The sequence below is a fragment of the Seriola lalandi genome, unplaced genomic scaffold (assembly GCF_002814215.2).
Source record: "Seriola lalandi dorsalis isolate HSWRI2012SDOR001 ecotype SW California unplaced genomic scaffold, Sedor1 jcf7180002052652, whole genome shotgun sequence".
NCBI lineage: Eukaryota > Metazoa > Chordata > Actinopteri > Carangiformes > Carangidae > Seriola > Seriola lalandi.
Window position 1 is genome coordinate 229,699 of NW_019523205.1, and position 24,855 is coordinate 254,553.

At 42.8% G+C, this 24,855-nt stretch overlaps 1 protein-coding gene across 4 annotated transcripts in view; it reads left to right on the forward strand.

Moving 5' to 3' along the window:
* The window catches only part of sik3 (SIK family kinase 3), a 33,017-nt gene extending 9,050 nt beyond the window's left edge, over positions 1–23,967 (forward strand). The window contains exons 2-26 of one of the 4 annotated variants that reach the window (XM_087172415.1): positions 2,223–2,339; positions 3,023–3,086; positions 3,551–3,712; positions 3,914–4,038; positions 4,205–4,328; positions 5,114–5,232; positions 5,776–5,886; positions 5,994–6,125; positions 7,690–7,770; positions 8,317–8,426; positions 8,740–8,896; positions 9,016–9,165; positions 9,274–9,347; positions 10,365–10,499; positions 11,723–11,864; positions 14,141–14,260; positions 14,723–14,781; positions 14,935–15,044; positions 15,765–15,934; positions 16,043–16,170; positions 16,981–17,753; positions 17,945–18,099; positions 18,552–18,681; positions 18,768–18,917; positions 20,253–23,967. In XM_087172415.1, coding sequence (XP_087028541.1) covers positions 2,223–2,339; positions 3,023–3,086; positions 3,551–3,712; positions 3,914–4,038; positions 4,205–4,328; positions 5,114–5,232; positions 5,776–5,886; positions 5,994–6,125; positions 7,690–7,770; positions 8,317–8,426; positions 8,740–8,896; positions 9,016–9,165; positions 9,274–9,347; positions 10,365–10,499; positions 11,723–11,864; positions 14,141–14,260; positions 14,723–14,781; positions 14,935–15,044; positions 15,765–15,934; positions 16,043–16,170; positions 16,981–17,753; positions 17,945–18,099; positions 18,552–18,681; positions 18,768–18,889 — 3,570 coding nt within the window. In that variant the 3' untranslated portion in view covers positions 18,890–18,917; positions 20,253–23,967. The remainder of the gene's footprint in view (positions 1–2,222; positions 2,340–3,022; positions 3,087–3,550; positions 3,713–3,913; positions 4,039–4,204; positions 4,329–5,113; positions 5,233–5,775; positions 5,887–5,993; positions 6,126–7,689; positions 7,771–8,316; positions 8,427–8,739; positions 8,897–9,015; positions 9,166–9,273; positions 9,348–10,364; positions 10,500–11,722; positions 11,865–14,140; positions 14,261–14,722; positions 14,782–14,934; positions 15,045–15,764; positions 15,935–16,042; positions 16,171–16,980; positions 17,754–17,944; positions 18,100–18,551; positions 18,682–18,767; positions 18,918–20,252) is intronic. The other 3 variants (XM_023400549.2, XM_023400550.2, XM_023400551.2) reach the window with 3 other exon arrangements.
* The last annotated feature ends 888 nt before the right edge of the window (positions 23,968–24,855 follow it).

A 24,855-nucleotide genomic window follows, 5' to 3' on the forward strand; every position in this document is an offset into this window, starting at 1 on the left:
ACTAGTCTTCACCAGGAATACTAGCCGATTAAAGTGTTTTATTAGTTTTTTATTATTGTACAACACCTGTTAACTATTGCACATGATATGTTATGTAGCCCCCCTCTCATCCCGCTAACGCGTGAATGATGTAAAGAAGCATACTGGAAAGTGGGGCAGACGATATTTAGTAAAACCAGCATTGTTTGGCAGTGTTTTCATCTACAAAAATTAAAATAAGATTATTTGTAGGCTGTGTCAGAATAAACTGGCATGTAATCGCCTGATGTGGACGTTAACCTGCAAAGAAAGAAGACTGCTGGCGCTAGTGTTGCTAACTTGCGCTACACTCTGCTAACCAATTTTACATCGTTAACCAGCAGACACTGTGATCCTGGTTAAATTGTGCTCAAATTTTCTGATTGTTTTCTTACTCTAAACTAGTCGAGTAGTACATTTAAATTTCTATTTAATTGACAGAGAAATTAGTCATTAGGGATATCCCTAGAACACATAGAAGGAATATGTGGAGAAAAACAAAGCTTAACAAAGTCAAGTCAGATCAAGCTTATTTATATATCACTATAATAATCACAAATAACACATTTTATATCCTATATTAAATTCATGCAAGGTCTTCACTACATACTGTATATTATGAGTCTGGACAGACATGGATGTTCTTTAAATAAAACTTAGCAATGCTATTTTTGCTGATGTTCTGTGTTTTTATAAATGGCTGTTTTTAAAATTTCAGAAGCAATATGCCAAGTGTATTTGTGTTTGGTGGGTTAGAAGCATCTAAAGGCTTCTGACACCGTACTCTTTACTGTTCAAGTTCAGTTTTATTGTCATTGTCACTCAATTCAATGTCAACATAAAGGAAAATTAAATGTTGTTCCTCCTGGACCACAGTGCAATGTAGGTCGGACATTTCAGAACAAGAAGTGCAACCAACATAATAAAAAAGCATAACAGGTACAAACACCACAGTTTTAAGAGAAAGAACACTCTTACATTTTAACAACAAAGAAACACACGATGCTTCATCGCCTATTTAAATGAAGAACTCATCCACAAAAACGCTTAATTTGATAATCAAATAAACTGCACTTGAACTCTACTTTGGTCAACCGACATCAGTCTTTGTAAATGACTACATTTAGAGGGAACATTAACTCTACCAATACACAAGTTTTCCACAACTGTTTAATGCTCCTGAAGGGAAACTACACAGAGACACACACTGATCTGGATTAATGCCACTTTTAAATGTGGCTCTGTGCTCTCAGAAGCCCCCTCTTGGCTCTCCTTCACTTCCCCTTCCTGTCTGCAGCAGGAAGTCAGCCTTGTCGGGCTTCAGACGGACTCATCTTCATGTCTGTTATCAGGAAAAGGGGAACTCGGGATGTCACTCGGGTGTGTTGGGGTGTGTGTTGACGCTGGATACATGCTTTTCATTTTTTCACACAGCCTACTCACTCATCTATTTTTGGCAGGAGCTGTGTTTTGGGGCACTCCCATTAGCTGCGCTTGATTAAGTCATTAAAGTCGTCTACCCATTCCTAAGTGGCAGAGCAAAGCTCCTGTCACACACCATCACCGTCCACACTGCCGGAGCCATTGTCGAGGGCTCAGCAGTTACGCAAGAGTCGTGCTCGCAGTGGAAGGTCATGGTGTAGGTCAGGTTACCCAAACAAGCTGGAATACAAAGAAAGCACGATGTTTGGCAACACATAATTTGGCCGTTCGTCTTTAAGAAGTACAAGCAATCGCGCGTCTAATTATAGTATCTTGTTGTTGTTATTTTTCTGGTCGTATTTATCGTGGTTTTTTGTTAATAGGTTTGCTGTGCCAGGTCATGTTGGATTGAGTCTGTCTGACTCACACCTTCCTCTTACCTTCTTTGCTGGTTATTTTCTTGGCACTTTGCTCTTCTATGATTATTGTGTCATCACAGCAATATTGCAGGGGCATGGGGGCCGTGCCCTGGAATTGTTGCCTGTAATTTAATACCATTTATGTGAACTGTATTATCTGTATTTAGATAGCTCAAGATCTAGTAAACACATTGCATGCTTTAAGATGAAATCTTTCTTGTTTTATTCACTCTCCTTCACTTCTTTCTATCTTGAACACCTCCTCCTTCACTCACTGTTTCCTTCTTAATCTTGCCCTCTCTCTTCACCACGTCATTCATCCTTCTCTCTCCCTCTGTCCCTTTCTTGTTTCTCTGTCTCCAGGTGGCTATAAAAATAGTGGATAAGACCCAGCTGGACGATGAGAACCTGAAAAAGATCTTCAGAGAGGTGCAAATCATGAAGTTGCTGAAGCACCCCCACATCATCCGCCTCTACCAGGTACACACTCACCCACAAAGCAAACAAGGTGCCCTGCTCAGATCTTACACCTGAGACTCATGGCCCAATAGGGAAAGAACAAAATACAATGTGTTGCTTTTGCACGATCTGGTGTTATCTGTCATTGTTTTTTGACTGATTTGTGCAAAAAATACTGCCTGTACCTGGAAAATTATTGCAGTTTTTAACCAGGGAAAGTTCTTTTCCACATTCATCGGTGTACAGCTGGGGGGCTGCCCAGTACAACCACAACCCTCTCACTATGAACTTTGCTTTGGTGAGACTCAGTAGAGGAAAGAAAGAGTTTCCTGTTTGTTTTCCTCACCCAGACTTTTCCAGCTGTATGGGGATTGTAACACCAAACCAACCTGTCACATGCCAACTTGTCCAGCATCTTGTATGAAACGGATCCCAGTGTTTTAAACACAATTCAGTCTAACTTGCCACTTACTCACAAGAATGTGCCATCATTAAGATTTATATACTTAATGTTGAAGTTAAATCCATACACACATATGTTGAACACGACCCAGGCAGTTTTCTGTTCTATATAAATCCTACTGTTTGTATGCCAAACACTGCTTACTCATTCTGTTGCGTAACGGGTGAACCGCCCATCACTAGATGTTGGTCTGTCTGAGGGTTTGTAGGTCCTGGTTGTTATCACTTGTTTATGTCTTTAGGTGATGGAGACGGAGAGGATGATCTATCTGGTCACAGAGTACGCTAGCGGTGGAGAGATATTCGGTAAGGGATGTGCTTGTTGTGGATTCCCTTTTTATTACTGCCTCTGCCTTTTAGCTTGTGTTTCTGGTTCCTGTTGAGTTTAAACTGGATTAAAAATATGCAAAATTCAATTAAAACTTTTCTTCAAAAATTTTTTTGAGGACACTAATCTCTAAAATGTCTCAATGTTACTAAATAAATAATCTAAATCTGAGTTTTGGTTATAAGAGACTTTACACTGTATGTTCAATCTTATATTACAATACACAAAGTTTAACCAGTTATGCTGTAATAAGCACCCCTGCCATGAAAAGCCCCCAGTAAAGTTTAGGGTTAGGCATGAACAGTGAGGGTTGGTTAGGGTTAAACCTACACCAAATGTACATGGGGTTGTATTTCACAGCAGGGGTGTTTATTACGGCACAACAACGGGACTGGGCTCACTGGCCAATCACATTATGTAATTATTACATCCCTGCTTGTAGACCACCTGGTGGCTCATGGGCGTATGGCAGAGAAGGACGCCAGAAAGAAGTTCAAGCAGATTGTGGCAGCAGTCCATTTCTGTCACTGTCGCAACATCGTCCACAGAGACTTAAAGGCTGAGAATCTGCTCCTGGACCACAACCTCAACATCAAAATCGCAGGTGTGTGTGTGTGTGTGTTTGCACTTAAGAGTGTATGGGAGGGTAACTTAATTTAGTGTATTTGAGCTCTCTTGGTGAGTGGTTGCAGGCAAGTGTCAGCATGTGCCTTTGGAGCATTTTTCCTCATTTGATTGAATTTACTCATTTAAGCTGTTGAGGAAAGTGATAAGATTGAATAAACTTCTCCTCTCCCCCTGTCAGATTTTGGCTTCAGTAACCTGTTTTCTCGAGGCCAGCTGTTGAAGACATGGTGTGGCAGCCCTCCCTATGCTGCACCAGAACTCTTTGAGGGCAAGGAGTATGACGGACCGAAAGTAGATATATGGGTGAGTAGACTTTTAGGTATGCACTAGGCCCTGATGGACTGCAACACAGCTAGAAAGAAACAAGAATCCCGAAGGAGCCCAGAACAAGTTTATGTCTCAAAATAAGATACCCAACCCTGTCTAATAACTGTGTACTCATAGTTTGTTTCTGCTGTATTTTCTATAGAGCTTAGGTGTGGTGTTGTATGTGTTGGTGTGCGGCGCCCTGCCTTTTGATGGCAGCACTCTACAAAATTTGCGGGCACGTGTCCTCAGCGGCAAGTTCCGTATCCCCTTCTTCATGTCCACAGGTAGGACTTCTGTCAACTAGGACTCCCTTTGTCTGATGTCTCACCACCTTCTCCTCCAGCCCACACCTTAACTGGTGCAATATCTCACTGGCTTCGTTTACATCAAAGGGCCAAGAAATTTCAGAGGAATACTCCGCCAAGATTTATTACGTTAGCATCAAGCACTCTCCTAAAAAGTGGCGGTTCACAGTGGCATGAATTTATGTTACATTTGATTCCAACAGTTTCAAGACTTCACATTGGAAAAAGAATAAAAACATTAATTGAAACCCCTCCTGCAAAATGGAAACGATGCAATGAACTGAACAAGCAGATAGGCAGTGGGTTAAGGAAAAAACTTTTAGTGAAAGTTGAGATTTATTTATGCCATTAAATGATTCATTTTAAAATCATGATTAGTTGTAAATAGCGGCAACAACTCTGTACTCTGTACTTTTCTCTGCTACCATTTTTTTTAAGTTAGCATTTGAATCTACAATGAGTGAGCATCTGATTAAAAGATCATGAGTTGAGTATCACTTGTAGTGACCTTTTGAAATGTCATAAGAAATGCAGACTAGGTACAGTATTTTTTCATTATTGTTCCACAAAGGTCGACCGAACTACCATAATCAAGAAAACTATGTTGGTATAAATGTCTGTTTTTCAAACTATTAACACTATTGTTGGTAATTTTTACAGTTTCTTTGCAAGTAATTCTTGATATACTATATATTCAATACATTACATTTCAAGTGGTGTTGTCTTATGTGAGAATGCATGTATATGTTTGTGTGTTACTGCAGACTGTGAGTACTTGATCAGACACATGTTAGTTCTGGAGCCCAGCAGACGGTTAACCATGGAGCAGATCTGTAAGAACAAGTGGATGAGACAAGGAGACCCAGATCCAGACTTCGACAGGGTGAGACCCCTCTAGACGTATTCAGCAGTAGATATCTTGACTCCGGGTAGCGTCATGCACTGACCATTAACCTAAAGCAAAATAATTCTTTACTTGCTGAATTTACCTTTTCAGTGTGGTGTAATTGTATCCCTCCCATGCTGTCCGTTGCATATCTTTTTGCCACTGTTAGTAGAGTTAGATGATAGTGACTTCTTGACAGCCTTTCGTGAGCAAAGGTCACTTATATGTGTTACATTTACAAAATATTATTTCTGGAAAATAATTTTAAAGCAAAAGTTGGACATTTTGAGAAATTCACTCAAATTCTGGCAGGGAGTTGGTACCACTCCCATCTGTCCATTTAAATATATGTAAAGTTATGGGCAACCGCCAGGTAGCTTAGCACAAAGACTGGAACCAGGGGGTTTCAGCTAGCCTGGTTCTGATCACCTACCAGCACCTCTTAAGCTCACAAATTAACGTGCTATTTTTCATTTGACATTATGGCAGTTTGCCATCATTCCACCCTCATCTCTTCTCCCCATTTCTTCTCCCTTGCAGTTGATAGCAGAATGTGAGCAGGTGAAGACAGAGAGAGACACAGAGCTCATCAACGAGCAGGTGCTGATAGCCATGTCTGAGATGGGCCTGGATCGAGAACGCACGCTTCAGGTTGGACACAAATGCAGCTGATTTGCACTGATGTATTTAAGCACTGCCTTTTCGTCAAAACGTAATCTCAACAACTTATTTTTATCCTCTTTCTTCATCCACTCTAGTCTCTACAAACAGATGCATATGATCACTACAGTGCCATCTACAGTCTACTGGCTGACCGCCTCAAGAAACACAAGACCCTGCGTGTTGCCCAGCCCACGCCGCGCTCCATTTATCCCCTTAATGCTGTACAGGTGAGTCATTGTTCTTTGGTATTGTTATTATATGTGTCCATTTTGACACAGTTTGATAGTTGTGTGGAAAGTTTGTCTTATTCTGTGACAAGTTTTAAATAACTGTAAACAAGGTTCCTAGAGCCAGTGGGTCACTGCGTGAAGTTTTTTCACTGTCACCGGTGTCACGTTCTGCTACAACATGGATTTTGCAATACAGCCATTACTGTGATAAACACACACTTTTTGGTTTTAGCACACACACAAGGGAGCTGTCCTTCCCACAACACCTGATGGACTATGTCACATCCACAGGTTACACACAGGCAGTAGGCTCATTCAACTTAATGCAAGGCTGCACAGCGCTGACTTAACACGATGCATGCTGGACTTAAAACAATGCATGTTGGTTAGAAATTGCCACCTGCGCTGCGGAACGTCACCATGTCATATGACATTAAAACCTGAGTCAGGCGCTGCAGTTGCTCTCTTCCAGCTGGGAATCACCTCTGTGACAACAGAACTTTGCCCTAATAGGCTTAAGGCTTCACTGACAGGCATGACGTGTGGTACGTTTTTATTCTGTAGTTATCTCTTCCAAATGGGATACAAATCCTTCTGGCAGCTCATCTCGTACATTTGGGCACACGCACTAGTTCACATAGTTTTAATTTAAAGCAGCACTGCAGCAGTAACAGTATAATGTACAACTTGAAGTTGTATTTTTCTTGCTTGACAATCACATTAAGCATTTTTCTATTTAATTACTAATAGAGTGTGTAGGACAGTTAATGGTATTTTTCTACTACTTTTGAACTCAGATGGTTTCAAATTGTGTAATCTAGAGACCAGGATTTGTACTCAGAGTGTTGTGTTCAGGAGTCATTTTGAGTAGCTTTCTTCATGTGGGTTATGATGTCAAAGGTTAAGTCAGCTTCCGGTTTCTTCTAAGATGGATATTCTTGTAAGTGTTATTCCCAATTTGGCTAGTATATTTGTGGTCTGTCGAATCGCAAATGATGTGGAACATTCATTTCAGAGGGGAAAAAGGTCGTATTGCTCACCCCTGTTTAGGGTCAAATGTCACTATATTTAGAGCTTCTTCATTGGCATAAAGGTAAAAGTTGATTGTAAGAGCTTGAGGAACAATAGATTTGTTGAAAGCACCTTTGGGAATTGTTGGAACTCTGTAAATAATATTATAAATAGAAGGACTGGCCCTCCTCTTTTTGAATGTGCTTTGAGATAACCTCTGTTGTGAATTGGCGCTATACAAGTAAAATGAACTTGACTTGACTTTTGACTGATTTCTTCTCTCTTTTTGTATTATAGAAGCATTGGGCTTTTTCTTTGATGATCTCCACTGAAGAGTGGAGTGTTTCATGTGACTGTTTGATCAGTCGAACCTAGAGTAGTCATCATGTCTATCCACTGAATGGAGTTGATTGGCTTTAACCCACATCTGCCAATCCCATTGCACTAAGAAGATTGTTTCAAAATCAGTGCAATCCTCACATGACCTGTTTGACCTGTGTATGTGCATGTCTCTATGTGTGTATGTGTTTGTGTTTGGGTGCGTGGCCAGCAGACAGATCCACAGGGTAATCCTGTTAGCATGACCGTTCCCCATGTCCAGCTCATCAACCCAGAGAACCAGATTGTTGAGGTGAGTCAAGAGGGCGTCCACCTGGTTGTGTCAGCCTGGCAGTATGTAGCCAACACTGATCATGTCTGATGAGAACTCTAGGATCAGTTTGTTCAAGTTGAAATCCCAACCATGGCTTTAACATAAACTGCTTCAAACTGGTAAACATTGCTGCAACACTTCTTTGCAACACAATTCAGTCAATAACATTTGGTCTTCATATATTTGATGATTTGCATCAGTCACTGGCTGTCTGCCCATTATTTAAGGTCTACTAGTACAGTTTGCAACTGTTAGTATAACCTGGTATTGACCAGACACACGCAGTCACACATACATGTACACACACAGAGCCTTGAAGCTGACTCACAAACACTGTGAAACACAAGAATGCGTCAGATCACTGCATTGCAGCAGGGATTTTAATAGAAGACCTGGATTTTGAAGCATCTACATTAGAAATGAAATACTTTAAAAATGTGTACCCTCTTTAGACTAATCGCCCGCAACACATACTTCCAAAGACCATCACTAATGACCATATATGTGTGTGTATTTGTTGTTTAGCCGGATGGCAGCATGGCACTGGACAGTGATGAAGGAGAGGAGCCATCTCCTGAGGCCATGGCTCGCTACCTTTCAATGAGGCGGCACACTGTGGGGGTACCAGACCAAAGGTAACACATAAACACACAACAGTCCAATCTACCATGAGAGATGTTTCTGTTGTCGCATTAGTTGCATTAGTACTTTTGCATTAGTTTAGTTTGTATTACTTTTTTTTCGGCTGTGAGCACAGAGAGTAGGAGAGAAGCAAACACACCAGCTGACCCTAGGTATGTTGATAGTGGAGTGTGGGTTATTTAAGGTGCATTTAAATAATCTATGCCAAATAAGGCATTAACTAATGTTGACAAATAGATTCTGGCACATAAACAAAACCATTGACTGTTTCCGTTACTGTTGTCGTTCTTTCTCCTCCCACCACAGGACAGAGATGCAGGAGGACCTCCAGAAATTGCCACCGGGTTTCCCACGCGGTGCAGTGCCCCAGCCTCCTTTCCCCCCACTGGCCCCCACTATGGGCCAAATGCACACTCTCATGCCCACACAGAGCCTGCAGCCCACACAGCAGCTGGAGTACAAGGTACAGTGAGTTGGTTTAGATTGGGGGTGGGTTCTTTCAGTTGGCATTAGTAGGGTCTAGATATCAATTTTATTGATTTTCCTCTCCAATCTGAGCACTTGTATCTGCTGATGCTCCAGGAGCAGTCGTTGCTGCAGCCACCTACTCTGCAACTGCTCAACGGCATGGGGCCTCTGGGTCGAAGAGCTTCCGACGGTGGGGCTAACATTCAACTACACGCTCAGCTCCTCAAGAGGCCCCGGGGGCCCTCACCACTTGTCGCCAGCCCAGTGAGTATAGATGTTATTCCCAAGGCTTTCTGTAAGTGTTCAATTTGTTTATTATCCCACCATGTAAAATGTAGGAGTGCTGATCAGTAAACTTTCTGCCCCTCTCAGCACCCGATCCCTGCAGTAGCTCCGGTGGATGAGGAGGGTTCGGATGGAGAGCCAGACCAAGAGGCGGTACAGAGGTAACCCACGGTGATGGTTTTTGGTGATGGGATATACTATACAGAGGGGCTGCCTAAACTGGATGCTCTGGAAGGCCCCTAACCTGTGACTGTAAAACAGTGGGTTCTTTATGAATGTTGAGTTAAGGAAGGACACACTAGATTTTTTTTATACCAGAAGCTCAGTGTGCAAATTCTAGAGTAGGGGAGAAAAAAAAAAAACCAACAAAGCATAAAAACTATCACAATAAACAGCAGAACTGTGCACTTGAGATAAAGATATGCAAGAATTTAGAAAATTTTCCAAAGTAAGAGCTTTGATAGAATGAGCAGAAAATGTATCAGGCCCAGTGTGACAGATTAGGCAGAACCAGTGTAAAACTAGTCACAGGTTTGGTATATGGAGATGTGCTTTTGGGTTCAGAAGTCCAGGTTAGGGTTTCCCAGTTGGTCCTCTTCAGACAGCAGCCTCTGTAGACTTCGCTGGTGTCCTGGGTTGCTGGGAGTGAGTGCCTTGAGGCTGCTCTGCTTTTTCCCACGGGAGGTGGCCACTCTGCTGTGGTGCTTATCCCATCTCTCCTCCTTTCTCCATCGCGCAAGTGCCTTCTGCCACAATTCCAAACTGAATCTGCCAAATCCAGCCCTCCTATCTCTCAAACTCTTTGGCCAAGAGCTTCTTTATCTCTCTCATTTCAGTAAGTGCCAAATTATCCTCCCGACTTTCTCACTCTTTTTCACACAGCTTTGCTAACTCTGAAGCTTGCAAAACCAGTGATTACAAATGGCAACCAGTCCAGTCCTTAAATTGGAAACTGGGGGCTGTGGGATACCCATAAGCTTTAACATCCATCTGTGGTGTAATTTTACTTTGTTTTTCTGATTGGCTAAGATGATATGAATGATGGCACCCATTGGCAGAGGTGGGAAGGGGTGGGCCTCCCCCCCCTGTCTCCATTAGCCAATGAGGACAGAGAGCTGACCAGCGCTGCTTCCTGTCTCCCACCCTCACCCCCGTCCTCCCCCCTCCCTGCGGCCCAGGTACCTGGCGAACCGCTCCAAGCGGCACACGACGCACGCGCTAATGAGCACATCGCATGGCGAGCCCTCGGCAGAGTCACAGCGGCCCCAGGGCCCCCGCCAGAGGGGGGGCTGGGCCCCCGACATACACACCCGGTGAGGGGACACGCCCGCTCCGAGCTGTATACGCACAAACACACACAAACACACAGACGCACACATTAAATGAGGGGGATACCAAGCATAACCCTCTGTTTCTCTCTCTCACACAAATACACACAGCTGATCTCACACACACACACACACGCACACACACACTGCTGATGAAGTACTTGCACCAGCTGAAGGTTGTGCACCTTCCCAAAGAGGAAGGATATTTTTTGTCAATAGTGGCGTCGGAGGTGGAGGGTGTGGCACAGGGCAGACATCCCTCCACATCACCAGTAAACTGATTCAAAATAACTTTCTTCCCCACAAACCTGGAAAGAGCAGGTATGTGACAGGTTCACGCCAAAGATTTAGCAGAACCCCTTAAAGCTAATTTATTATCTCTGTGTATATTCTCTCCATAGTGGCCATATTTCTTTGTGTTTTTTGTGTTGTCCATGTTTTTATTCCAGCTGTTGTCCCCCGTTAGTATCATCTTCATTCGACTCAGTTTAGAAGCTTGGTGTACTTTTTTATTTAGATGCAGTGGTAGGCAGGACCTGTTTTCTAAAATAGGGCTTGAGATGAGTAAACTTGTGCTGGTTGTTAAAGAAGGCATGTTCTTTTGAGGTAGAATCGATGTGTAAAGCTAGAGGTTCGATCTTTCTTCATGGAGCACTTTTTGGAGATGGTGTTATAAGCGGACCCATTTTTTGATGAAAAATGTAATTCTTGTGACTGGTGTGATGACGATGCCAGCTGTCAGCTATGCGTCTTGTCCAGTAATTTAGTTTTCTATGAAGCATGCCAACATGCAATAGTTGTTTATTCAGCCTTTACTGAGCAATGAAAACTCTGAAGCATCAGCTTATCTGTTGAAGAATTCTTTAGACGAACTTCCATTAACAATGGTATGTATTTAATGTCACTTACCTTAAACTGATCATCATTTTGTCATGATTGAGAGCACAGATGAAATTATGCATGGATTCAGTTCATATAAGTTGTGTGAATTTTGAGGTCCTTACGTTTCCTACACATTAAATGTTTCACTGTCAGATACTTGAATTTGTAATGTTTTGTGTAAGTTTGAGGAGCTCATGCTTGTCATGTGTTTGTGTCTCATGTGTGTCTGTGTTATGTCACGGTGTGTGTGTGTGTGTGTGTGCGCGCGTGTGTGTGTATTCGTGTACACACGTGTTTGTGTCTGCTCCCTGTGGTCCCCTCCTCAGATCCAGCTATAAGGACTGTAACACCCTTCATCTCCCCATGGAGCGCTTCTCACCTGTCAGACGGTTCTCTGACGGCGCAGCCACCATCCAGGCCTTCAAGGCTCATCTAGAGAACAGCAGCCTCATTAAGCAACTCAAGCAGGTACATCACTGTACTTAGTATCCAAGCATACCAGGGGAAAACATCAACAAGTTATTGGGTAATCAAACAGCTGGTAGTAATATAACAGGAAGAAAATTAATTTGTCCTCACGAATCACCAGAGAACACCGGCTTCACATTGACATTTCATTCCTGACCTTGGTTGTGCTAGTGTTAGATGTATTTGGTACGTTCAGAATTTTATGCCTGCATATCTTTAGGTTTGGAAAGATAAATGTAGAACATCTGGCAGTGAAATAATGTGAAATTCTCATTTTCTCCTAGAAATCTTTTTAGGGGATTTTAATATTATAACAACAATAAATATGCTTTTTTTTTTTCTTTTCTTTTTATGAGAAATTACAGTATTCATTTTCCTTCAGTGTCCATATGAGAATATAAAGCATTATTCTATGGAGGGCTGATAAGGTTATTGATCGATACCAATGACTGAACAATTACCTCACCAAGTGCAGAGATTTCAGAAATATCTCTCTGGACTGTACTCTGCTTCTCTATAACCCCTCTGCCTTTTCAACTGCTCACAGAAGTACGACTTCCAAACAGTGATGCAACACATTCGGCTCTGGAGGCAAAAAGTGATACACTGCAGCTATTCTGATGCAATTTTGACTCTCTTGGGAATACAAACCAAGATCCCCAGCACTGCAAATCTGTGCTTTATGAGAGGAGTTAAACTCTGTAATGCAGCAGATAGTTTTAATAGCCTAGCCTAACGTGGGCCACTGTGATAAGATTCCCACTGGCTGACTGACTGTTGCATTCTGCCTCATCATGCTCTATCCTCTGGTCTCTGTTGCCATTTTAGTGCAGAGCAGAAGCAGACAAGCTACAATAAAAAGCTATTGATGGAAAACCCTGAATAGGATTGCTGAACTTTCCATCATGACATGCTTAAATCTCATCCTTGTCAGTTCTGATTAATTTGAGGTTTTCAAATAACCCAATAACCAAGCGATACCCTGGACGTATTTTGCTGAGACAAAGTTGAATTTAAAGTAGTAAAAAAAAAGAAAGAAAAATTTTAGCTACATAGACACAGATTTATCAGAACTGGGATATTTTTCTCACAGTTTGAGCCTTGTTATTAAAATGCTGACACAATTTAGGCTCACTGTAATCTTGACACACAGTGAAGAGAATTTCTTCAGGTGAGGTCAAGCAAAGTCTTTCACCTGTGAAAACCTCAAGATGCTTCTTGAGACATCACATCATTCGCAGTGACACTGCAATGAGATTACCTCACCCAGTAGGAGGCGTAGGTAGGGAGCGAGATAATCATCATGTTCGCAGTGGGTGCTTCACCTTAGGCATGCACTGACATGCTGGGATTATCTTTACTCTCCAGTGTTAAGAGGGTTAACAAGGCTAGAGGAGAGGTTAACACATATGAACTACACCCAGGTAAAGGCCCCTGAAGAGATGGGGAAGAAACTCGGCGTTAACAAGTTCATTGACGATTATATGACCATGGAGTTTATTATATGTATTATAGCTGATCAGACAAGCTGACATGCCTGTAGTTTTCCTAAATCTGAACTGAAAGTGCTTAGAGACAGTAGGTTTTCCAAATCTCACTTGTATGTAGTAGGAATGCTGTGAAAAGATGTGCTTTTAGCATTTGCAGCACAGTTAGTTGTATTAACTCAATGTGATTATGTATCATTAGACAAAGCATTAGCTTAATTGTACGTGTGCACCTGTGTTGTTCATGCCGTTCAAGCAGCATTAGCCTAACAGTCAGCCAGGCGATGACGCAAGGTGTTAAACTTTGGTTGCACTGGGAGATTAAAAGTAGATGAAAGTGCTGCCTCTGAACACTAAACATCATGAACTAATTACACAAAGCAGAACGGTTAGTGCTGAGATTTGCTGCAGCAGGATTTGCTAGCAAGATGGGGATTGCTTACAATAGTATGCAATAGGTTACATATTACCACTTACTGCTAATGAATTGATTGTTTTCTGTCAATAAATCACCAGCAAGTTAAGAATAATAAATCAAATTTTGAAGCCCAGTATTTATTTTTTTTCATCAGATATCCTTGATGAGGTTTGAAAAACTCAACTGCATCCTTTGTTGAATCACTTTTTTAAAGTGTAGGATGCTTTTCTGGATCCAACACACTGCCCTCCAATTTTTTTTATTTTATTTTTTTTTTAGGTATTTCAAATGACTTCCCATGTTAGCTAGCAAATATTAGATTTTAAATATTTAATATTTAAAATTTGCTGTCCACATCTGTGATCCAATAGGAGTGTGAGCAGCTCCAGAAAATGTACGCTGCCCAGCAGGATGAGCGACTCCTGGAGCACACCCAGCAGCAGCATATCCTCTACCAGCAAGAGCAACAAATCCTCCACCAGCAAATCCAGGTATATGAAGCTGACAAAGAGGTGTCATGTCATAAATATGTTATTACAGGCAAAACTACGCTGACCACAGAAAGAACCATGATGTTTGCAACAGTTTATGCAGGATGGATTGGGCTGTGTTATTTGGCCTTTTAAAGCATTGATATCATCCTTGCATTGCAAAGCTTAAGCAATTTATATGTTACTCTTATATTATGCATGTATTATATTGTACTATGCTGTAATCTATCAAGCACAGGTATAAGCTTCATAGAAAGTGCTATTGATTTGGTTCACCTGAGGCTTGGATATCCTCCACTGGGCCCTTATTTGTCTCCTCAGCTTGAGTCCTGTCTTTAGGACATACACACTTAATATTTGCGCATGTATCATCTGCTGCAGTCAGCCTAACACAGTCATAACCACATTAACATCATGTTATATTGAAGCTTGGAGTCTAATTTAATTTTTCTGTACCTGCAGGGTCTGTCTTTAGGCCATGGAGAGAGCCAGCCTAGTCACCTAACCCACCAGCTCCAGAGGTGAACACACGCATGTACAAACACACATTACTCATCAGCTATTGAACAGTGAACAATGAACTTGATACTGTGGTGCAGCGCTATCGACTGAAGTGTTACATCATTGTCGTATCTCTCTCTTCTCCTCTCCTACTCTGTCCTGTCCTCCCTCAGGTTGCGTATCCAGCCCTCCAGCCCTCCGCCAACACATCCCAGCAACCACCTCTTCAGACAGCCCAATCAGAGCCCTCCGCCTGGCTCTGCAGGCATAATGCAAGGGCATGGTTAGTAATACCATCGCTGGAGTGCTTAAATACTTAGATTGTAACTGGTGTAGGTGTATTTAACTGCTCAGTCATACATTTGTTTTGTTTTTCATGGTTAATTGCCACTGATTACATTTTTATTTACTTAGTTATGTAATTTTTTAAAGGGGCTTCAGGATTCAGAATATCTGGTTGTACAGTTTAGTGTTTTGAAAGTGTCTGACTCTTGATTACTCACTGGCTTTTGTCATCTGTACACAAACATTGACGTCTGACATACGTTAATTTTTTGACATTGTGTTATGAATAACATACCAGAAGGTGTAGTTTAAGCTGAATCAATGAAGATGTTTTTTTAAGTGAAAACGGGGGCAGCAGGTGAGTAAACACATCCGTCATCAAGAACACAATAACTTGTAATTACTATGTGGAGATAAAAACGGATTTTATTGTAATGGTACCATTACTTATGTTGCCAGTTGAGACCAAGCCTAACCATGAGTGAAAAGTAGTATTTAATTTAGTCTGTACCTCTCCAAGCCTAAATAGATAAAATGAAGACCAGCTAAACTATGGAAACTTGGAAAGAAAAATGAGCAACAGTTCATGACTCAATCTATGCTTTGAACTTCGAAGATTTTGTACTTGATCTGGTTAAATCTTCATGAAAATTTATTCTCATTACCAGAGGGAAACATTGGCCATAGTTTTAACTCCGCTCCTCCTCTCCTCTCCTAGGAGGTCCATCACCAGTGCAGTACCAGCACGGTGCTCCAGCGCTCTACCAGGGCCAGAGTGGCAGCCCACCTCCCACAGCCCTGCCTCGAGTCACTCTACCGACAAATCAACAAGCACCATCTGCCCGCCCCACTGTCCCATTGGCACAGGCGGTACCTCAACAACAGCAGGTGACTACAAACAGCCAATTTAAAAACAATTGTGTCTCGGCTGCTGATTCCCTAAATTATTCATAAGTGATCCTGAATAATGGATATCAACGTTGACTGTTTGTCCAGGTGACCATTCAGGTGCAAGAAGTGGAGCTGGGAGGTGGGGCACAGAGACAGGGCAGCTTTCTGTCCACGCCAGGGGGACACAGGGTCCTCGGGAAGCAGCTGAGCGCAGACAACGCCGAGATGCACAGGTGACCCCACCCATCCTGTCACCACGTCCCCTGATGGCTGCCAAACCTTCCCAACAATACCACTGGACTGTTTCTGTGTCATGTCCTTCCATCTTCTTGTTTTTAATTTTGTTTTATTACTTTCCATGACCTTGCCACCCTGAATAGACACCTGCATGCTATTTGGTGTATTTCTGTGTATGATTTTATGTTTCTCACTGTTACATTTCTGCCATGTCCACTCATTTTTTTTTTCTTATAAACTGTATTTTGAAGCTTAAGACAGTAATACTGTTGCTCAGGCCAGAGATTATATGTATAAGGGGGCAGACAATAAGGACATTATTTGTTACCAGTATTGAAAATTAACAAAATTCCTACATCGACTTTGCCTGAGATGACATCCTCAACAAATTCTCCGCCTCAGAGTAGCTGGGTGAGTGGTTGGATGTGTTTTAGAAGTACAGTATATGTAGAGGTCCCACCTGTTGGAATAGGTCATCAGTCATCCTGTGACCCCTGATATAATCATCCCATGAACAGTCCCCTGTAACCAGGACCGCCTTCACTGAGAGGACATGTAGCAATCTTCAATCACACAATAATCAAAATTTATCCTTTGGAAGTGTCCTTACCTCTTAGTAAATACTTGAACTTGGACCCAACCTGAATGGTTGCTAAGCTTTGTGCAGTGACTTGATGAAGTCCTCTTGTAGGTTGTTGAAAGCTCAGTGATGTACTTGCATCTTAAAGAGGATTGGGAGCTTGTTGCTGTTCGACAACAGGCAGCTAACTATCCTCTGCATTCCCTCTTCCTGTCCCCCCTTCCAGTCGCAGCCTTGGCCGCTTCACATCGGGCTACGACCAGGCCCATTTCAATCCCCACCTCTTCTCTGGCGACACAGCTGCCTCTCGGGGCGCTTCCGGGGTGGTTGGCTCTTTTAGTCCCTACCTGCAGGGAGCCTCCCTCAAAGTCCCCAGCCTGGAGGGTTACCAGAGCGGGGCGGTGGGGACTGGCAGCTATGGCACCCCCTCTACACTACAGCAGGCCCTGCTCTCCCCAACTCCTTTGGACTACCGCCCCCCACAACAGCACGTCACTCCCACCCTGCAGGGCCTCCTGTCCCCCCGCCACTCTTTAACAGGCCATGCTGATCCCAGGCTGCCCCCCCAAGACCTGGCTGCCCTGCTGAAGAGGCAGAGCCCCCGCTCATGTCCAGCACCCCCCACACCACCCAGCGGTCCACCCCAGGAGTATGGAGAGATGCTGCTTCTCCACCAGCTGAGCCAGGGTGAGAGCTTGGAGCCACCGGCGCCACAAGGTGCCTCCGGAGGCCAGCACTACCTCCACCTACTCCAGATTCGAACCCCGGAGGTCCAGCCTCAGCAGCACCCAGCCCAGGCACCTTGCTCCAGCTTACCTCACTCGGAGAGCATGGAGGAGGATGAGGTGCCGACTGGCTACCACCACCCACACGAGGGCTTGCTGGCCAAGGCGGCAGAAGGTCATGAGCTCCTGGGGCCTCCCCGAGGAGGCACCCCACCCTACAGCTCCCCTACACACAGGCATGGTGGCTACATAAGGAGTGCTCAAGCAACTAGAGGTGAGACCTGTTAACAGGGCTGTTTCAAAACTCACTATAGAGATTTAGAGTCCAGTGTCCTGTATCCTCACTGACTGAAATATTTTTTGTTTACCATCACCTTTGTGTTGCTGGCTTGCATTAAAAGAACTCAGACATTAAGATAAGACATAAAAATTGAATACACAGTGTGAACCTACGTTTTCTATCAGAACCTGAGCATGTGGAGTGCAGGCCCCCGGGGCAGGCCATGGAGGTGCCTGATCATAATGGTGTGGGCTATTCACGAGGTCCCCAGGGTGACGCCTATAGGTCCCGTGGACAGCTACAGCGCCACCACACCATCCAGACCTGTGATGATGCCTATGTGAGTGAAAGCCTGCTGATAATTCACTTAGACCAGATTGACTACATTCTGTTATGAGCAGCTGTAGTAAGTCTGCAGCATGAAAAAAGCTAATCAAAGTGCTTTTCAGTGTAATTTAAGTGTGATAGCATGCATAAGCATTGGCAGAAACAATCTAACATTTGTATGGCACGTTAATATTTGTTGGGTATGAGAATCTGCTTATTCTCCAATATTGCCATCACCAGTGTAGTGTTGGAGCGAGCTCATTTAGTGGGATGATAGCTGAAGGAAGAAAGCAAATGTTTGCATGACTGACTGAACCAAGAAGTCACATTCAGTTAGATGGTTTTTGGAGGCATCAAATACACTATAAGCATATCCAATCATCCAAACAAAGTTCTGAGTCATCATGGCTGCTAGAAGCTGTTCATTAAATTTCATTCTAAATCTGTTATTCACTTTCTGCTCAGGACCAGGCAGAGCCCATGTCTGGGATGAGCCTTTTGGCTGGAAAGGCATTAAGCTCCGCTCGCATGTCAGACATCCTCAGCCAGACGTCACTGACAGGAAGCCAGCAGCTGCACCAGCGGGAAGAGTCAGGTCAGTAGGAGACATGAAAATATCTGAAACAATGTGTGGATTTTCCTTGTCCAGATCACTAAAAGATGCGTGCGTTTCTCATGCAGTGTGTGATGTCGAAGGGGACCTCCACGCGGCAGCCTGCTACCCCTCCTCCTGCACCAGTGACATGCTCCTCAGCTACAAGCCCCCTGACCTGCAGTACAGCATGGAGCAGGCTGGGGTCTAGCACAGGTACACACACAAACATAGCAAAGGTTTGTTAGTAAGAGATTATCTTCTTTTTATACAACTTTGACAACTGCATATAAATTAATAGCAACATGTACAGTTGCAAACTCAGACGGTTTCCTCCCCGCAGCCAAAACTTATCAGGCAGGCTCCTTTTGGTGCCACACCGCCCTATAAATTACTTTGTAAAACTTATTTTTAATAGAGTTTAATCGCTTACTAAGTGCTTTTGACCTTGATTTTATGGTAAACTTGACATTTATTACCTGGCTTTCACTTCATCTGTCCATTTGATCTGTTTATGTCACTCCTGTGCAGATCTTTATGTGCCTGTAAACAGTTTTAACCCTCTGTTTCTTGTTTTGTTTTTACATCACTCAATCCCATTGGCTTTTTGGCATCAAACCAAAACCAGCAAGAATACAACCCAAAAGACTCTCAAATATTAACGGGGCAACAAATTAATCCACTTGCTAACTGGGTGCTGATTTGTTTACAATGTATCTTTGTCCATGAGATATAGGTTTTACAGAAATCTAAACCACAGACATATTTAACTTAAATAACGTGTCACTCTGGTTGGACAGAGGTGATGTGTTGTCCAGTTATTACCTGCAGTCAGTTTTGCTGTAGTAAAGGGAGGGATTATATCTGCGATCTGTTATTTTTTGTTTTATCTGTTTGTTCTTCATTTTCTTTATCAGTTAGTAAATTGTTTTATGTCATCAGGTGTCAAAAATCCTCAATATTATACATCCACTGTGATTTAGTGGCATAAAACAAAACATAATGAAGTCCAAGGGGGGGACAACTGTACAGTAGTTCACTGTAATTTTTTTAACTTCTATAAAGTCAAGGGCCTCAGAAGAGACAGATTAGAAAAGCGGATAGTCAAAATCAAAGCAGCAAAGGCTGAGATATCCTCAGTTTTAACTTCACATACTGTTTGTTACAGAAACCTTCTGTTAAAAATTTGTAGTCTCAGAGTCTAAGCTGAGACAACACTGATGACATCATCAGCTTCCTTGCCTGCCGATGCCACAGAAAGCATTATACAGCTGTCCTCAGAGGCTAGTAGTACTGCTGCTGACAAGTAAACTGATCTTCAGGTGTAAAATTAGTGGAGATCGATGACCCAGTCCAATCCAGATTTTTAAGAGTTATTTTAATACTAGTATAACATGTAAGCATGTTAGACATGCAGTGAAAATCTTTGTTGAGATATTGTAAGATAAATGGACTGACATTATGGGTCATTTTTTATTGAGCCTTTGATCCAAGATAAGAAAAATCAAATAGTAGAAGCAAAACTATATTGTTAATAATAATATTGTTTCGTCTCTCCCTGTGTCTTTCTGTAGGAAAGTGTGTATCCTGTGTACAGCGGTCCATATCAGCCATCCTGAGTTGTGTTGACTTGAGTTGAGCAGCATCACGCCAAACCACCGTCGTTTGCCCAAACAGGGGGCACTCTACGTCCATCTGTCTGTCTCCATCTGTCCGTGGGAGGGCAGTCTGCGTGAGAGAGGGGGAGTGTGGGTGGGTGTAGACATCAGAGGGGTGGGGGGGGTCACAGGTGGGGCATCAGGGTTCAAAGGTCAAAGTGCCAGCATTTTCTGCACAGACATCCAGCATTCATTGTCGCAGTTTGTCTGCTCCTTTTCACTCCCCATCGTGGGTAGATTGGGTTTCCACTCTTCTCCTCTTTCAACTCAACCCCCTCACCTCCTCCCCTTACAAACCTAGCCCACCCCACCCCCGTCCCACACCCACCCGCTGCCCTGACCTAAACCTCCCCTTTCATCCTTTGTACTCTTAACTGTTGGCATACTTCATTATGTGCCTCATTGGCCAATGAATTGATACAGTCACACTCGCAAGACCATGGAGTCCAACATACACAGTGCTGCCACAAACCCAAAGTATTCACATTAGGTGTGTGTGTGATTGTGTGTGTGATTGTGTGTGTGATTGTGTGTGTGATTGTGTGTGTGATTGTGTGTGTGTGTGTGTGAGTGTGAGAGAGAGAGAGAGAGAGAGAGAGAGCATGACTGAGAAGAAGGGGTGAGCATAGGGGAAAGGTATCCATGAGGTTCAGTCTGCTCCACCCTCTCTCCCCCCTCCTGCTGACCTGCAGCAGATCATTCCGGAGCGGGCTGAAATCTCGGCGGCGGTCACTTTTTGGCCGGGTGGCGGGTGTTTTGGGTCAGGCTCCAATTGGGCAACAAAAACGCTCTCTCCAAAGATGGAGCTCAGTGACATCGCACAGGACAAACCAGCTCTCATTGTTTTTTGGTTTTTTTTTTTTTTGTTGTTGTTGTTCTGGCATTCATTTTCTTTTTTATTTTATTTTAAAATTAATTTTTACGGCTAATGTCCATGAAGGCATTATGGTCAATATTGTTACTCTTATTGTTATTACTGTTTTCTGTAAAAGAAGTTTTATTATAATGGATATTATTACTATTATTATTATTATTGTTATTATTAAAGGAAAAACAGTTCTGTGTTGCAAGGAAGACAACATTGTTCTTTGATTACTTAAGTAATTCTGCACTTTCGGTTCAAGCTATCCTCTCTCTCTCTCTCTGTCTGTTTCCACCCCTCTTCACAGTCCCTCGCTCTCTGTCATGCTGTTACCCTGCTTTTCAATTCCACTAGCCCCACCCCTTCCGACCCTAACTTTCCCCACCTTGTGTTCCCCCTTTTCTCCATCCCTCTTCCTCCTTACCCATGTCAGTGACAGTATATTGCATTGTGGGTAGTTTTACCAGACATTTGCTCCTTTCCTTGTACAGTGATGCCATGTATAGAACGCTATTGCAATTTCTGTTTTTTTGTTACTTTTTTGTTTTTAGATGTTGTTGGGGAGGCTTTTTTATATTGGTCTTGTTTATCATTTGTATTTTTGGATGTCTTCAAAGTGTTTTTCTTTTTGTTTTATGAATCTTTGAGATTTCTAGCCAAAAGAGGACAGAGAGAAGAGAGACAGTGCTCTTTCTGTCTCGTAAAAAAAGATTGTTCTTATTTGTTTTAATATTATTATATCGAGACACTTGAATAAGAGGAGAGTAATTATTTTGTGTTGCTCTTAAAAGTATCATTTCAGTCGTTGATGTTGTTGTGACTGTCATTCTTGTTGATGTTGGGCCTGTTTTCTGTTAATGGGGTAGTTGCGGCAGGCTATACAGGGTCAGGCTTTGGGCTTTGTCTGGGTTGGTTCGGGTGCTACAGAGACTTGACACTCTAAAAAAGAGAAGAAAAAAAAGACAAAAAACGAGGGAATAACTTGTAAAATAGCTGACATATCATCCTAAACATCACAAGTGTGGAGACGGACAAACCCTCTTCTTTCTCTCTCTTACTGCCCTTACCTGTCTGCTGTGATCCGCCCACCACCTTTTATTACATCGGCTTCTGATCAGACGAAGCATTACGGACATGGCCCCCTCCTTCCAAGCTAACCTTGTTACTATGGCAACCAAGGAGGAATCTACAACTACTATTACTCAACCGCCCTCTCCCCTCTTTTGCTTTTCTTTAACTTATATCGTTTCAGCGCTCCTTGCTTTGCCCCTCTCCTCCTCCTACTCCTCCTCACCCCCCAAACCTCCCAAGCCTGTAAGGGACGATCGGAGGAAGCAACGTTTCATGAATGGTTAATGGATCCTGTCTTAGTTGGATACACCTGGACACACCTCCAAACCATAAAAGGGAAACATTTCCAGGAGGCGACCATAGGAAGGAATCGTTTAAATTCTTCCACGGCAGAGGAATACAAGGTTGTGGTCAGAGCAGGGCAAGGTGCGCCCACCTTAAACATGTCTACCATGGTCTGTGCACCCTTAGCTGAATGAGGCTAAAGCACAGCCAGATGGAGGCTGCAGCACACTGGGGACCACAGCAGAGGATTGAAACCCTCCCCCCGTTTCTTTTAGATTTTTTTTTTTTTTAAGTTTTATTATTTTCTCTCTATTTATCCTCCCATATACTCTACCCCTGCATATTGAGTCTATAATTGTCCAGCAAGAGACTGGTGCAAAGAATATAGCTCCACTTGTATGTGTTTATACTGGCCAGATTTCACAGTACCTGGCTGCATGGTTGACATATTGTTTGCTATATGCATCTGAGAGCTGTAGGTGGTGTCATGCAGCACCTGTGGTTTCCATTCACATCATGTCACTTCCTGTTTACCAGCATTCGCTCTTACTCAGATGTGATGTAATTAGCTTCTAAACAAGAGTGCATACAGGAGTAATCAGTGAGAGTGGGACAGATTCATGAAATTAACTGGATCTGATGCATTTTCTGTTTCTTCCCAAAAGTCAGTTGATGTCTCATTGGGCAGAAGAAGCTTTTCCTCATTTCATCAAACTTTCCCCTCCAGCTCATTTGTTCCTCTTTCAGATCTTTCCTCTCGTTTTCTCTCATTGTTTACACCAAGCCAAAACTGAGATCTGGAAGAGAATGAATTGAGTACTTTGCAGGGTTTTTTGGGGAGGAAATGGCTGGAATGGAAGACATTGCATGACTCTTGTCCCATGACAGGATAGAAACACTAAAATTAAGACCAGAGGCTCCACTTCGTCTGATACCGTGACCAGTACCAGAACTGTTGTTTCAGATCCTTGTGAGGGGGGAAAGAGCAGAGGCACACAGGAAGGGACAGCTCGAGTGAATGGAAAGCACAGCACCAGATTCAGAGGTAATGGGGAGGAGAGAGCTGCCTCACACACATCTCCCTGATCAGACTGACCCATCTCCTCCCCTTTTTCTTTTCCTGTCTTAACTCTACCATCCCTGACTTCTATCTTTTTGCTCCACCCCGGCCTCCCTTCTCAGCAAGCCAGCTCTCTGCTCCACTCCTGTTTTAGGTTCATTCTGTTTTCTATTGGTTCATTTTGTCAAATTTTCTTTTCTTTTGTTTTATTTTTTTCTTTTTTGTTTTGTTTTTATGTTCATTTCTGTTGAGTACAAAAATACTAAAGTGCAACAACAATGATTAAAAAGAATATCAACCAAACTGAGATGAATAAATAAATATATATAAATAAAGAAATAATTTAAAAAGGTCATGACTTGTATGTCTTTGTGATGCCAGCTACATGCCTGATACAGAAATGAAAGCTTTTGTATTACTGTTGACTGATGCCACGACCGGCTTCCAGACTAGTTGTGATGATTTAAATCTGACAGTCCAACCGATACTGGACTTTTGGGGGCGGTACTGATATTAATATGTGAAAATACTAACAAATGTTTGTTTGTTTTTTTGTTTGTTTATTTTATATAATCTTGTTAAGATTCCTGAAATTTGTTGATTTTAAAAAGTTGTGATGAAGACACAAGCTGATATTTTTACAGTGGGGAAATCTTGTCCGTGCAGTTTGTAAAGCCCCTTTTACACAGGTCAAAAGACCCGCTGGCATCAATGAAAAAGGTACAATCGTCATTCACCTGGGTCAACTGACTATGCAGTAGCATCCGGCTCCAATTGGCAGCTCTTGCACAACACGGTGCTGTTGAACCAGAAACACTCTTGCTGCACTGCACTCGGGGATGAAAAGAGTGAGCGCAGCACAATCACCAATCAAAGCGTTTCACACGAACGCTCTGACACTTACAGGAGCATCAACTCCAGGATGAGACGTGACGGGTCCATTTCACCAGTTTGCATGGCAGCTAACAGCTCACTCTTTCTGCCGTGTGTGTGTGTGTGTGTGTGTGTGTGTGTTCGTGTGTGTGTGTGTGTGTGTGTTCGTTCTTACAAATATTTGAGTTTCATCCAGAAGGTTTAAAGACAGGTGTTACCTGACTGTCTAGCACCAACCGGTCCTGTCAATAGTGAGTGAGGAGATGTGCTGTGCAGTATCAATTTACACAGCTATCCGTTTACATTTACTGATGCAATACTGGGTTTAAAATGCCTTTAATATGCAATATTGTTTCATCAGCTCATGA